Genomic DNA, 14,968 nt, shown 5'->3' with positions numbered 1-14,968 from the left:
GCAGTGCTGAGTGCAGTGCAAAGGGACAGCTGCATTTGAGCAAATGTGTTTCTTCTCCCTTCTGAGTATAAAAGAAGCAAAAGTGGCTATCTTAAGCATGAGGCATCCCACTCTGGCCTCTTTATCATCCTTCTGCCCTGGTGATGTGGGAGTGCACTGACCACTCGTCCTTCCTTCCTTTCCAGGCCCAAGGGTAGCATGGGGAACAAAGCCTTGTCCCATGACAGTGTCTTCATTTTTGAGTCTGCACCAGGAAATGTCACTGGTGATGTCTTGTCTCAGGAAAACATACCTGGAAGAGTGAAAACTTTGCAGGTGAGAACATCATCCCTCATCAGTGCTGGTTTTTGTCAGCTGTCTCCCAGGAAAGTGTTGCTTGATTCCTTTGCTGTGTGCCTTAGGATTTTGCTGACTGAAGTGTCCAAAGCCAAATTTGCTACTTTTGGATCTATTCTGCCTCTTGGAAGCTGAATTTTTGAGCAGCTTTCAGCCTTCCACAGATCTCACAGTGTGTGATGTGAATCCAGTTCATGAACTCTTGGAAATTTTCCTTATTGTGTCCTCTTCACTGGAATTTATATTCTGTACTTCATAGCTACTGCTTTTGAGTTAAGGCCATTTATTTATACTGTAGTGTGTCCCTTACACTGTTACTCTTTGTGTTACTCTTTTTGGGAGTTCTGGCTCAGATGTTTCCACGACACTTGGTAGTACCAGAGGCTGTGTAAGTGTGTGGGATGATGGATATGTCAGGATGCTCTGACAGCTTTATTTATAAAATTGTGGTTTTGATCTCTGCCAGCAAAAGATACTGTATTCTGCTGGGACTTTTCCTTCTTCCAAGGCAATACTGAACCCTCCTTGACAGCTCCCTTATGAACTGTTGAATTCATTAATTGTATTTCATTAACTGCCCAGCTTGGAACACTCAGATAAAAGTTTAAGTTTTTTCCCAAAGACTGAGTACAAATGGTTGATAAAGGAGCCAAAGGTCATGGAAATTCTTCCTTTGCTCAGTGTGAGCTTCATGTTGCAACAGACAATTGAGTCACATGTTAAGTAATAGAAGATGCACAGAGGGACTTGTTCCTCTCCAAGACTGCAAAATAGGCAAAGCTATCTTTTGTATAACAAAAGGAGTAGCAGAAGAAATCATGCTTGTATATTACACAAAATTGATGGGGGAAAAGCATTTTTCATGCTGTTTGCAGTCCACTGTGCCCTCTCCTCATCCATCACCCTGCACAGTAATGTGATACTGCCAACACTATTTTTGTAGCTCTAACAGACAGGCTTTTTTGGTGAGCTTGACTTTTTTCAGAATAAAAGCCAAGCACTAATAAAAGCAGTTACTTTCTTTGCAATGTAAGTTAACTTCTACCAGCAGAAGACAGAATGCAAATTCAGTTTTCCCCACGCTACTTTGCTGTCTGCATGTAATAAATTTAATAAATCTAAGACAGGAAGCAGAGAGACCAAAGCAAAATTAACTTTCTGTCTTTTGCTTCCCATTAAGTGCACATTTATGTTGTATGCCTTGTGTTGCCCATATATCACATTATTGCAATATATTGCCCATAAATTGCAAAAGAAAGCTGAACTGGGGGAGTGGTGTTCTAGACATTGTGCTACCATCTGTGGCAGCTAGATCTATAGGAATTATATTGCAAATGAATCTTGCTGAATAAGAATTGCAGCTGTTTACATCTATTTTACTGGGGTGTAAATGAATGCATAAACTGCAGGAAAATGCAAAACTGGTCTTAGAATTACCCAATATGGTTTAATAAGCAAAGAAACAGAAAAAAATAAGTCTGCATGTTTATCTTGGGAATATTCTGTTGAGATGTTTTCAGCTGAAGGACAAAGTTTTTCAGACCTTGTTTCAATTCCAGCTTTACCATAGCTGACAGACTCAAGCCAAGAATTTTAGTAATGGTGTTTCCTGAGATCTGAACATTTTTACTTTGAGAGAACATCTGGCTGCTAGTGAGTTTGCAGGCTTTGTTGTATTTTTCTAGGGTCAGGGCCTGCCAGAGCATTCTTTTGTGCAATCCTGGAAAAGAATCCCCATACTCCTTTACAAACAAAGTTGTTCCTGGCTGCTGTTACCATTCTTGCTGTAGACACGACCTGGATGTGATTGTGGGGAAAATTAACAAACAATTCAATAGGGTGGACCAGAAATGAAATTAATTTGGTATTGTATAAAAATTATGACTCAGTTACTTGTGTGGGAGAGGGTTGTAACAAGCTCTCAGGTTTGAAGGGCTTTGTGACTACAAAAGGTGACTATATAAACCTGGGATTGGGAATGCTGATTGGCAATACTTTGTGTGACTAAATACTTAAATTTATATGACAAAGTAATTAAATCTAGAATTTTGAAAGTTTTAAATTTAAATGGAGTTAAGCTGTAGTAAATTTTCTGGAATGGTGAAATTCCTGTCGTCTTTTGGTAAATTGTGGAATAAAATCAATTTTGATTTCAACTTTATACCAACACCAGTTTTAATAATGGGTCTTTGATGAACATAGCCAGATAAAATTTTATTAATGGTTCTTTTCTATGAATGGTCTGTTATTTCAAGTTTTTCTGTTTACTAAAGAATCTGCATATCTAATAGGAGTATCTGGGTTATAGTATCCAGAACATCTCCTTTAAATTGTACGTTGAAAGTTTATATTCTATATTTCAACCACAGCTTCAGCTGCAGCAGAACATCCGACTTGGATCACCTCCTCTTGTTATAAGTGGGAAAAAACTGGAAGATGCAGGTGCTGTTTCTGAAGATGATGGTTTGCCTAGAAGCCCTCCTGAAATTTCAACCCTTCATGAAGTTCTGACAGATTCCCCAAACAAGGTATTATTGTCATTTCACTTTAGTGACCATCCATACATGAAAGATAACATCTGCCTAGAGAAGGGGAAGATCTTTGCTTGTGATAAAACATAATGGTACAGATCACTTAGACACAGGAGAAATTACCTAGATGGTTTGTGGCCTTTTCACTGAGGGATACCTAGAAATTGACACCTCAAATACCCTTTCTGGGTACAATTTTCCATGCTTTTAGGACTCTGACTTCTGTCATTAGCAAATGTCTGATTTTAGACTTCAGTGAACTTGTGAGAATTTGTAAATTGGATGATTTTAAAGCAATAACCCAAAATAATTTTATAAATTATATGGCCTGCTGTGGTCAACCTTCCTGGTGTATCTCAGTGCAGGAGAAATCTCCCCTACGTTATGTTTGATGCCAATGAAGAAATTCAACATGCTGTGTAAGGCAGAGACCCAGTGACCCTTCCTTTTTTTTCCCTCGTGTGTTTTCTCATAATTATCACTGGATATCCAGCTCAAGATAATTCAGTGTGATGCTTCCCTTGACTTACCCTCTTCCTCATTTTATCCCACAGTCCTCCAACCCTGTTCAGCGTCATAGCTCTTTGAGTTTAGGCGGGACAGACAGTGAAGATGAACAGGTAAATAGCTCCTTTTCCTGCTAATAAACTTCCCTGACATGGCAAATGTGGAGTCTATATGGAGCCAGGACAGTAATTTTATTTTTTAAAATTTATTCCGGGTACAGTGTATCCTAGGAAACTTTTTCAAGAGTCCAGAGTGAGACAAATGATACTTTAAATGCACCTCTCAGGGTTTTGCATAAGAAATAAAGGCAGGCAGAAATCCACTGGTAAGTGGGTTGTGTGAACAGCACAGAGGCAGCTCTGTGACACAGATGGATCTATAAAGTTATACAAAAAACTGGAGTAGAAAAAGCACTTCAGTTCTGCTTCCATGTCCCAGGGCCCTCATACCAGGCAATCACACCTTCCCATCATCAGTGGCTTGTGAGCAATGCCCCACATGTCTCTTATCATGGGAAATGATTGCAGGACCAACCTTTCCTGATGGCAGGTATTCCACAGGAAAGGGTGTGTTTTAATGTCATTTTGTTTGGATGATAAATTACCATGAGGAGCAGCAAGTTCTGCTCTCAGAACAACACAGTCCTTGACCAGATTGGAAAAATTTACAGACCTCATGTTTTCTGATGTACATTGACAGTTTTTGTAGGTGAGATCTGAAGATGTTTTCATGATCTTTAAAACTTCATCAACGTGTGTTTGAAATGCTGTGTTGTATCCTAAGTTTAAACAAAACTAAATTGTGAGTACCAAGCACAGTGCAATGACTGTGTGTCACCCAGCTTTATGAATGGAACTTGTTTGGCACATCTGTGACATTTTGCAAGTGTTCCAGAAAGTTTGGCCTGCATTTCAAAACAGCAGCAAACCCACTCAAACTTCATGTTTAGGGGCTTTCTACAAACATTTCTGTAAACCCTTATTTTGATTGCACAATCTAAGGTTACTGCTGTTCAGCTCCCCAGAGCAGCATTGCTGTGAGGATGAGATCCACATCCCTGTCTGGAAGATGGCTCTGGTATACTGAGAAGTGTTTGATTTTCCTGAAAGTGGATATTGAAAGAGAAAAGTGTCAAAGGCAGCTTTCTTAGAGATAATGAGGAGCAATTATCCGTGCTGCTTCTGTGGCTTTTTAATAATGTATTTCTGCACTGGGTCGTGTTACTGGGGTGAAAAGCAGCAATACAAACGGCAGCAGTGTCTCCTGCTGGTGTGTGCATAAACTGCAAACGTGTTTGCACTCAGAACTGGGCTGGGGATGAGCTGAGGCTCTCACTGCAGCAGGGACAGGTGTTTCTCCTTGTGTTGAACACACAGAATCGAGTCATCTCTCTGCAGAGACAACTTTAGACATGCATTTTAAAATGAGGATTTGTGTCCAAAACCACAGCAGTTTCAATCTTCTGAAATGGAACGAGCTAACAAAGGAAATGTTCCAGAGGTGTGGGCAAGTAAAGCAAAACACAAACAGCATTGTATTTCTGTTTTACAGATACCTTCTGGAGCTTCCTCCAGGCCCATCAGTCCTTTATCCTCTGCCACTCAGGGGACCCCCATCTCAGGAGGCAGCAGCTTCCTCCCTGTTGATTTCACCAGCCCTGCCAGCCCCCTTGGCTGCCTGGACACCTCAGCAGCCAGGCACAGGATTGCCATCAACCCTCGGAAGCAGAGAGGCTTTTCCAGCAAGCACCAGCTCCCCCTCCAGGTAAGTGCTTTCTGCAAAAGAATCACTGAGCAGAAGAAAATTAGTGTGAGTTTTTAATTATTATGGAAAAATTTTAATTTCTTTTCTCCTGTTCTATCCATGTTCATTTACTTCTTCCATTGGAAGAAGGGAAAACAAAAGAGTTTGCACCAACTAGCCAAACAAAAAAAGACTCTGAAAACTTCAATATCATGGAAACGGAAGAAAAGTGTAATTTTTGGTTTTCATTATTTAGCCAAAAATTTTGGGTTATGATTCATTTGTAAAAAACACTTCTGGTGTTTGAAAAGCTAAATGTCAGTTATAAAGAGGCCTAAGTTTATTTTTTACTGATCTGCTTAACTGGAATAGTACATTATCCACAGTGTTGGTAAATTACAGGATGGAGGTTTTGTCTATGGTTTGAATATTCATAGAAACGCATGTGTATAAAATACAGTTTTGGGACATGATTCTTTAATTAAAGAATCTTCACTTTTTTAGGTGGAACAGCTGGAAAATGAGGCATATATTCCTGCAACTCCAAAAAGGAAGGGAAATTCAACAGAATTACTTGAGAGTGACAAACATAAAAGTGATTGGGAAGGTAATGAAGACACAGGTATTGGTACTTTGGGTGCTTGAACTCTTTTGCATAACACTGACAGGACCTGTTTTTATTGTAAGTCCTTTCAAACTGGGCATCTTCTGGTTCTATAACATAAAACCAATCCTGGATGCTAAGCTGTTGTGATGGAAAAAGTCACATACACTCAACAAAGTGCTGCTGAAGTGGTGAACTTGGAGAGCAGCATTAAAAAAAACATGGGGTGAAAGCACCATGTTCAGAAGCACCTGTCTTACACAGCAGTGAATGTGAAACTGAGTTCCTGGACACTCAGAAAAACATTAACCTTGGCATTACACGTTGTGTGTGTCAAGTGACTTTGATTAGCTTCTGTTTACTGGATTTTCCCAGTCATTGCAGATGGCTTCCCTAGGCACACACATGCAGAAATGTCTTGGGAAATCTGGCCAGTAGGTATGCACAGGAAACAACTAAACAGCAACTACTGTGGTACACATGAAACAGACAGTGACTTTCAGTCATTCCCTGGATTAGGTGTGTTCAAACTAAAACTTTATTGGTCCCTCACTTGGACAGCCCATTTCTAAATAGGCTCTGAACAGACTTATTTAGCAGTGCTCAGACAGGGGTTATTTATGTTAAAGAACTGCACTATCTGGAATGCACACAACTGGTGTCTGAATTGTAACCTTTAAGTGCACACTTTTTTCCTTTGTTTAATACAGGATTATCAGCCCAGGTGGGACACTGGGCAAAGGGAGGTGCTTTTAAGGAGACACCAGGTGTAAAAACTCCCTCTGATGCTGCCCCTGATTCCTGTGATTCCACACTGGTGGTAGAAGACCCCTGTGCTGTGCTGCAGGAGGATGGATGCCTTCCTGGTGTGGACCATCACTATCAAGGAGCCACAGTCCTTCTGAAGCCTGAGCCTTCCCCTGCAAACCTGGAAGAGCAGCACAGTGCACGAGTGCTGTACTCTGCAGATGAACCTGCTACTGAATCAAAAGTTCATCCTCAAAGTACCAGTGCTGAAGGACCTGCATTTCCAGAATTGCAGCAGCTTGGAGCAGAAGCTGCTGTGTCTGCAGACACACCAGCAGCTGGCTTGTTCAGCTGTGGTGTGGGAACAGTGGGCAGGGATATACTGCCAGATATTGCACCAATTTCCTCAGTAAATTCTGTGGATCCAAACATTAAAGTCCAGGAAAAGGGGGGTCCACTGTTTGCTGGCAAAGAAGAACTCTGCTCTGGCACTACTGGGAATCATTCCAACCCTGCTGTCTCAGGTACTGCACTGAGCACTCCACAGGTTGCAGTCACTGACTCAGAGTCTTGTTCTGACATTAAAGCAGTGGCTGTTTTGAGATCTGAAAAGAGTTCAGTGGCAAAAAATGACAAGGAAACCTGTGAAATTATGGAATTTCAGTTATCCAAGGACAGTGTAGAAAAAAAAATAGACCATGCTGCATCTGTCTCAGAAGCAGTTTGTGTGGCACCTTGCAGTAAATTGGAATTATGTTTTAAAGCAGAAATTGTTCCGGTTTCAAAGGGTAACCAAGGCAGTCAACAGACCAGCACATCCATTTCTGAAAAACTTTCCATTGGGTGTCTTGCCTCTTCAAGTTTGGCTGGCTTGAAGAGCAATATATCTTCTGATGCTGACAGCAAGGAGTACCAGATAAGCAGTACAGCTTCTCACAGAAAAACAGCAGAAGGCAGTCAATCGTCAGATGAAAATGTAAAAAGTCCACTGAAGACTGCTTCTGCTAAACCAGTCAGATTTACCATTGCACCAGCATGGCAAAGGTCTCTCTCAGGGGGTTCAAATTCCAAGGAAGATTGCTATTCCAGAAGTTCTCCAACATCCCCTATAAGACCAGAGTTCTTTGAGGGAATGACAAAGGATCACCCACGCTTTGATGCAGTTACGCAGGAATCAGCAAAAACCAACTCGGATAGATTTGATCAAGATTGTAAAGACAGAGATCTGCATTTGAATTCTTTTATGGAGTGGGCTGACCATGAAACACAAAACTTTGAGAACCCATTTGGGGTCAGGCTAAGAAGAACATCATCTTTGCTAAAATACCAGAATGAAAGTCGTGTGGAGCCCCCAAAGCCAATCCCCTCAGCTGCTCCAGTTGCTTCTCCTGCTTCAGTCAAGGAGGATCAAAAACTGATGGGCACTGGGAAGCCACCTCCAAGCACTCCTGTCAACACAAAATCACTTGTTAAAAAACCAGATCTCCTAGAAGACAAAAGTCCTGCCAAGGCAAGATCAGAAGAAGTGACAAAGAAGCAGAATGGTTATAAACCTTCAGGTATTATTCAGTATTTGCATCCAAACTTTGTAGAAAACAGTGGTCATGTAAAGAGTCTTGGCAGAGCAGCACAAAGAAAAAAATAAAATCCTCTTGGCTAAGAACCAAATTCAGCCTTGAGTTCATCACCACTATAATTTAATTGGCTTGATGATTTGGCCAGTCAAAAGAATTCTTGGTTTATCTTAATGAAGGGTGTGTTCTGACAAGAATAACAATAGAATAATAACTTAAATGCCTCTGAAACAACTTGTGCATACAGTTGGAGTTTTAACACAGTTTTGTAAAACTTGCTGCAGTTTTGTAGTTAAAAAGTCAGACTGCAGCTGCTCAAACCTTAATTAGGAGTTGCATTAGGTGTGATTATATTTTTTTAACAATGATTTAATTTAAAATGTTTAAAAAGTGACAAGCAAGCCTCTATTTTACTGCTCACATGAAAAAGTTATTATTGTAGTACTCATTTAATCTGCAATGGAAGGATGTTGTTTCAAAGGCAAAATCCAGTTCACAGTGGTCTCAGTGGGACATCTGCCATTGACTTAGTCAGAAACACAGTTGGGTCAAAAACTCCAGAGGAAACAGAAAAAAACAGTTATTGCCAAGGACAAAATCATCAGGGAAGGTAATTTTATCTCCACCATGTTCAAAGGATATTACTGATGCTGAAGGGTTTAAAACATGAAGCACTAGCATTAGACTGACTTGACCTAAATCCCTTCTTTACTTCAAAAATGCTTCTTTTGTAGGAAAAGTCTCTCCGTATTTGGAAACTGCTTCCTCTGAGCCAGCTTGGGTCTCCATGGCAAAGCTGAAACAAAAGGGTTTCCAGGACCATCCTCTTGCCAAAGAACATAAAGATGAAGACAAAGCTTTGGCCAAAGTGGATCAAGGGGAGGTAGAGTACCAAGTAATGTTGCATGGGTGTGAATCCTGCCCCAGGTCACCTGGGTACTTTTGCAAACTGTTCAATATTGTCTTCATGGGAGGGGTGTTGTGAGCACTACCCAAAGAGAACTTTGCAGGCCTGGCCTCTAAAGCATGAGAGAGAGCTTTTGCAGGTGAGCAAACACTGTGACTGTACTGTCACAGGGATTGGTTTCAGAGCTGGATTGTCCTGTATGTTCCTGTGCACTGCACAAACCTGAACCTTTCAGAGCTCTCCTATTGCCACAGCATGTTTCTGTAGCTGCTTGGAGTTCCATTGGCTTCCTCACTTCCTTCTCCCTCCTCCTACAGGATGTTCCCAACCATCCTTGCCTGGCTTTGCTGCATTTCCACAGCCAGGGTTGAGATGTTGCCAGGGTGAGCTTTCTGAGTGCCCATGGCTGCCAGTCACTTGCATTCTTTTCTTCTCTCCTCACACTGCAGCAAGAGATCTGTGCTAGTGAGACCTCACTGAAGAAGAATATGCCTTCCAGCTCTCAGGACAAGAAAACACAAATGAAGACTGGTGTGTCTGCAGCTGCAGGTATTTTTTTCTTTACATAGTGGCTACAGTTTGCACCAGTAAGTGGTGTGGGTGGCTGGTGATGGGGGAACAGAGGCACCACTTTTATAATCAGCACACTTTATATAAGGCCTATTCAGACCATGATTTTTGAATAAGTCAGCATAATAGATTGTTCACTCAGCAGCAAGCGAGGAACTCTTATCTCCACTGCCAGTTCATGGAATGGCATATAAACAGTCTGGTGGTTTATTACTGGCCAAGATCACTACTAAAGAATAGCAGTTGAAGTTGGAGAGTGTCCAGAAGAGAGCAGCAAAAAAGGTCAGGTCTTCTAGTTCTCCAGTCAGCCAGGAAATACTGATAGGAGTGGAGTTGTTTAGTCTAGAAAAGACAACTAAATTTTCTGCAGGGAACAAGACTAGTTTTTATGGCCAGCATGAACTTAAAATGCACCAGGGGATGTTTAGCTTAGATGTTAGGAAATACTTTCTAACAATAGGAGCAGTGAAGTGCAGAAAAGTGTGGCTTGCATGTTGAGAGTGTGCAGTTTCCATGGTGGATGTGTTGAATAGATAAACATGTATCAAGAGTAATTTATGTAGAGTCAGTGTCACCCTCAGGTGAGCACAGAGGCTGGATGGGCTCTCTGCTGAGCACTTAGCTGTGTTTCTCTGTATTAAAGCTGCAGGGGAAGAGTGTGACTCACTTGGTGACTCACATTACCTCTTCCAAGGCTCTGCAGGGCTGCAGCTTCTCTCTCCCTCTACTCAGTGTGGTGCCAAACCTCAGAGACACATTCCAGCTGGATACAGATAGGCCAGTCCTTCAGATATTGTGCTAGCTGTGAGCTATTTTTTTCTTTTATTGATTGCAGATACTGCTTAAGTAGATAAGAAGTGCACCACTGTGTCAGACCTGTGGCTTTTCCTCTGCAGGCTCCTGTAGCTGACACAGTAAAAGATGCTGTCTGGAGGGAGCCCATGCACCTGGTCCCTTTCCTTCCCTGTGTAATCCAGCAGCACCCAGAGCTGTTGTACTAGAGATATTTGAGGGCATCTCTGTAGTGGTTATTGCTAGAGCTATTAACCTGCATCTACAGATTCTACAAAATTAGCTTTCTCCCTTTCCACAGTAGGTGGCTTGGGATGTTTGCACCAACACAGAGGCTCTGATATCAGGTGCAGCTAATTTTCTGTGTGTGTATGCATGATTAAAATACCATAACTTTTAAAAAGGATCTGTTACAGGCCAGACTTGTCTTGGGTGCAAAGTGAGAGATGAAATATTAACAGGCCAAGACTTTTGTTCAGATGAGGTCTTCCTTTGAAGGAATGAAGGTTGATTTCCTGGATTTCTATATATTGCATTATCCTAACCTTGGAAGCCCAGCAGCCTTTGGTCAAAATTCAGAACTTCACAAATTGCTCTGCTACTCGTTTTCTAGAATGTGAAGTCTTTGTGGTGCTTACAGCAGAATTACAAGTTTTTGTGTGTTACCTCTTCCCCAGAACTGGCTGAGTTTTCTGACACCCAGTGACTGTTTCTTTGCCTCTAGATGTGCATTTATAGGCATATTCTGATGTCCAACAACTTGAGCATCACAAAAAGCTCTGACTGATGCTGATGTGTAAGGAAAATACTCCTCTTCTGCTGCTCAGAAAGCCCGACCCTATTGTTTAGGAAATGTTCAGCACTGCCTACACATTTGGAATCCCAAATGCAAACTCTTCTCTTCTCTGATTTGGTTCCCATTAGACCAACCAGGACTTTGTCTAGGTGAAAGTGCTGGTGGTGGAAAGGATCTAGACTTAATATCCAGAGGAGTTATTTATTTGGATTGTTGTGCTTATTATGAAGAAGGTTCTCTCCCAAAATGTGGAAACTAATTTTCAAAACTAAAATTTTGGTAACACTTGAATTCATAACTCATCTTAGATACTTCTGAAAAATTTCTTGTGTATGAGCTGCAGTAATGTACAGTATCCTTCCTCCAGTGCTGTTAAGAACAGTTTTCCTCCTGCAAGAACTACCTACCAGCCAGAACTTTTAAAAGACCAGAGTGAACATAGGCGTCTACTTTAGCTCTGCTCATGGAGCATGACTAATGGAGCTGATGGATATTTTCCATTGATTTCAGTGTAAGCAAGATCAAGCTTCTTGTGATTAACATGGCTTAGACATTGATTTTAAAAAGTTTCAAACAAGATGAATGAATCAGGACTTTTCTTAATAGGAATTCAAATAAGCATTATCTGTGTTCATCCTTTTTGTGTGACAGGCATCTGTTAGGCTGCATCAAGAGGAGCACCTGGTACCATCAGAATCCCACCATCACAGCTTACAAGTGAAAGTACATAAATTAGTGGTTTGATTCCTACCTAGTATTTAATAATATTGCTGGAGCAATATTTGTGTTGGCAGCGAAGACTAAAAAAAAATCTTTAATTTTTCTCAGTGTTGGAAAACATAAACTTTTAACTCTACAGCAAGCCTGGGGTAATCCTTATCCTACAACCATTTTGTTTCTGTTTTCCTGCATACTCAGGAGTCTTATTCCTGTTTTTTTTACTCTCACAGAGCAGAATTAGCCGTGGAACTCCTTCTGTGCACTTTAATGGAAAGCAAGAGTTTCAAAAAATTAAGAAATTAATTAACCAAGAATATGAATTGTACAAATAACTGGGGTGATAGTCTTCACATGCTTCACATGAAGAATTTTGAAAAAGTTCCTTCATTTATCCAGGCTTATACAGCTGCTGTTTGGGCTGAGAAGAATTTTTTATGGGCACATTGCTCACTGTTTAGTATAAATTTCCCTGTTGCAATAGCTGATCCTCACCATTGCTGTAGCTGGACCAGAGAGTGCTGGCAATAGCAATTATAATTCCTTTGACTTATTGGTGAGCCACAAGCACTTAGGGCTGTAAAACAGTTTCTTTGGAGAGAAGAAAATATTATTGGCAGAAACTGAGTTTTTAGCTCTCTAGACTTCTGATGACTGATGTATATCTTCTCATGGGCAGGTAAAGTTGGACCAATTTCTCAGGAAGCATCTGTGGTTCCTGCTGTTGAGAAGGAAGCAAGGCACTCCTCTAACCTGCCAATGACACCCTGCAGTCCTGCTGAACCACCCTGGCTGTCCCTGGCCAAGAAGAAAGCCAAAGCATGGAGTGAAATGCCCCAGATTGTACAATAACAAATGACATGAGCATTCTTCTTTGCATTGCCAATAGCAGTGTTAACTCCATTTAATCCCTTCTTTACTGTGACCATTTTTTTTTTCTTTTGAGAAATAAAAGCCTTAAAACTTTTGATCAGACTGAAGTCAGGACATACTGAAGAAATGCCATCCATTGTGGGCTTAATTTGATGTATTAGGAAACTGAGCATTTCCTACTACCAAACACTAGGAAAGTTTGATTCATTTTTATATGCTTACACTTCTGATGGTGATGTTCTAAGGAGACATGCTTCATGCTTTTGAAGCATTTCTCTAGTGAAATAAGTTTTTAAGTTTCTTTTAAAGAAACTTGTTCTTTTAAAAAGACCATACGGTATTTTGTACACTTTGGCTTTGAGCTAAGAAATTAATGTGTGCTTTAAAATAGAGACAGTGCTGGGCACTGATGCACCATGAGTCATGGACATTGATGTCATCTTCTTTCTCCAGTGCTCTGCAATGGGCAGCCTGACTCTGCTTCAGATTGTTAATGGATCTGTTTTGTGATAGCTGTAAGCTCTGAACACATTGTGAGTTGGAGTGACTCTGGCTTTTGTGTGGTTTGAAATCTTGGTGCTGTTGGCTTTGCTCACAGATACCCACTGGAATGGCCCAGAGCTGCACACCCATTCTCTCCCATGCACTGGAAAACCAGCACTCTGTAGCCTATAGTCTGCTTTTAGTTATACTTTTAGAAATCTGGACAAATTAAACCTTCTACTAAAAAAAATCCTTCCTTTCTTTAATTATGGCAAATAGTGGTTTTTTTTGGGTGAGGTTCCTCAGCCAATTGTCTCTCTTAAAGAGTGTGTTGGGGGGAGAATTTGCTCATTAGAAAGTGGCATCTTATTTTCAAGAAATGCCACTCTCCATGTTCATAAGGATGTATATTTAGTCAATTGTATCTAATATTAGCCATAAAAGGGAACCTGCTTTCCTTCTTGTCTCATCAGTCTTAAACCATTAACTCAACATCAGTCTGAGAATGTGCAGCTGGAGCAGGATTATTTTCTCAGAGCCTGCCCTTGCAGTCACTCAAACTCATAAAAGTTTTGCTATTGACTTTGAGGGATGCAGATATTTGAAAAACAAGCTTTGTTAAATGATGTTGGTGGCTTAAGAGATAGTGGCACTTACTGGTCCTTCCAGTTCTTGCAGAATTGCACATTTATGTAGTTTTTGTTTACAGTCAGTGCAAAATTTGAAGGCTGATGGACTGTTTTCAGCAGAAAGTTGGTTGGAATTCTTAAATGAAAATAGTATCTATTCATAGGATTAACTGCAAACCAAATAAAATTGGTTTAAGATCAGTTCAAGCAACACTTTAATCTTCCAGTCTTGTCCTGAATTTAATATGTAGCTTTTGCAATTTGAAAACAGTATTAACTAGGAGCTAGACTGTGATTAATTTTTTTTTTTTTTTTTTTTTATATAGGTGGAAACTTACTTACCCAGGAAGGCTCAGAATCTATAGATATTATTTATTCTGGACTAACACCAGAAAGAGTAGGAGTTTCACATTGGCTTGGTAATCAATGCCTACTTTGTAACTTCTTTTTCTGTGCTTTAGGAAGCATATCTTCCCTCACAAAGAACTGAAGCATTTGAGTTGCTCTAAAACTTCTGAGTGTAATACTCAGCTTTGATTCCTGAAGTTTTGTATCTGTTATCCCACCACAAGCTTACTTGTAAAATACAAGCCTTTCTATATTTAGCAAACTCTCTTCTCATTCTCTTAATGTGGATTGTCACTCTTCACCCAAAGTACTGCAATGGTTACTATAATCTCTCTTTCCCTGTGTTTCCTTTTGATCTTAATATTGTTCCTGTCTTTTATGTTTGGTATGTATATATGTTTTTGTAATCCTTGTCTTGAAGGAACCCCTTTTGTATTTCATTCCCTTGATTGGTTTACTATTAAATGCTGTTGCCAGTGATGATGATATCATTTCTGGGAAAAGAAGAGGGATGGATGGCCCTCATTCATTAAGGAAGAAATAAAAAGGGGTCAATATTGACTCTATACATGGATAAACTGCATAGATTTTGTTTTGAAGTGATTTTGTGTGACTTAAGACTGATGAACACATCTGGTCAGACTAAGGAACTTTTCTAAATCTGAATTTAAAGCATCATGAGAGAGCTGATGGCTCTCCTGTTGTTCTGGAGTTATTGCTCCTTCAGTGCAGGGTTGGTTTGAAGGCAGGTCCTCGTGGGCATAGGAAGCCTTTAAAACACTTGCATGTGTTCAAAGAAGCTGCTCTAGGA

At 40.5% G+C, this 14,968-nt stretch overlaps 1 protein-coding gene across 6 annotated transcripts in view; it reads left to right on the top strand.

Annotated features, from left to right (window-relative positions):
- The window catches only part of KIAA1210, a 52,386-nt gene extending 37,646 nt beyond the window's left edge, over nucleotides 1-14,740 (top strand). For 4 of the 6 annotated variants that reach the window (XM_079318687.1, XM_079318686.1, XM_079318683.1 and 1 more), the window contains exons 4-12: nucleotides 186-315; nucleotides 2,706-2,864; nucleotides 3,422-3,487; nucleotides 4,926-5,138; nucleotides 5,622-5,739; nucleotides 6,432-8,027; nucleotides 8,777-8,925; nucleotides 9,399-9,498; nucleotides 12,504-14,740. In XM_079318687.1, coding sequence (XP_079174813.1) covers nucleotides 186-315; nucleotides 2,706-2,864; nucleotides 3,422-3,487; nucleotides 4,926-5,138; nucleotides 5,622-5,739; nucleotides 6,432-8,027; nucleotides 8,777-8,925; nucleotides 9,399-9,498; nucleotides 12,504-12,676 — 2,704 coding nt within the window. In that variant the 3' untranslated portion in view covers nucleotides 12,677-14,740. The remainder of the gene's footprint in view (nucleotides 1-185; nucleotides 316-2,705; nucleotides 2,865-3,421; nucleotides 3,488-4,925; nucleotides 5,139-5,621; nucleotides 5,740-6,431; nucleotides 8,028-8,776; nucleotides 8,926-9,398; nucleotides 9,499-12,503) is intronic. The other 2 variants (XM_079318685.1, XM_079318682.1) reach the window with 1 other exon arrangement.
- Nucleotides 14,741-14,968: the final 228 nt, after the last annotated feature.

This window comes from Erithacus rubecula (genome assembly GCF_903797595.1).
Source record: "Erithacus rubecula genome assembly, chromosome: 15".
NCBI lineage: Eukaryota > Metazoa > Chordata > Aves > Passeriformes > Muscicapidae > Erithacus > Erithacus rubecula.
This window is presented reverse-complemented; position numbering and strand designations above follow the sequence as displayed.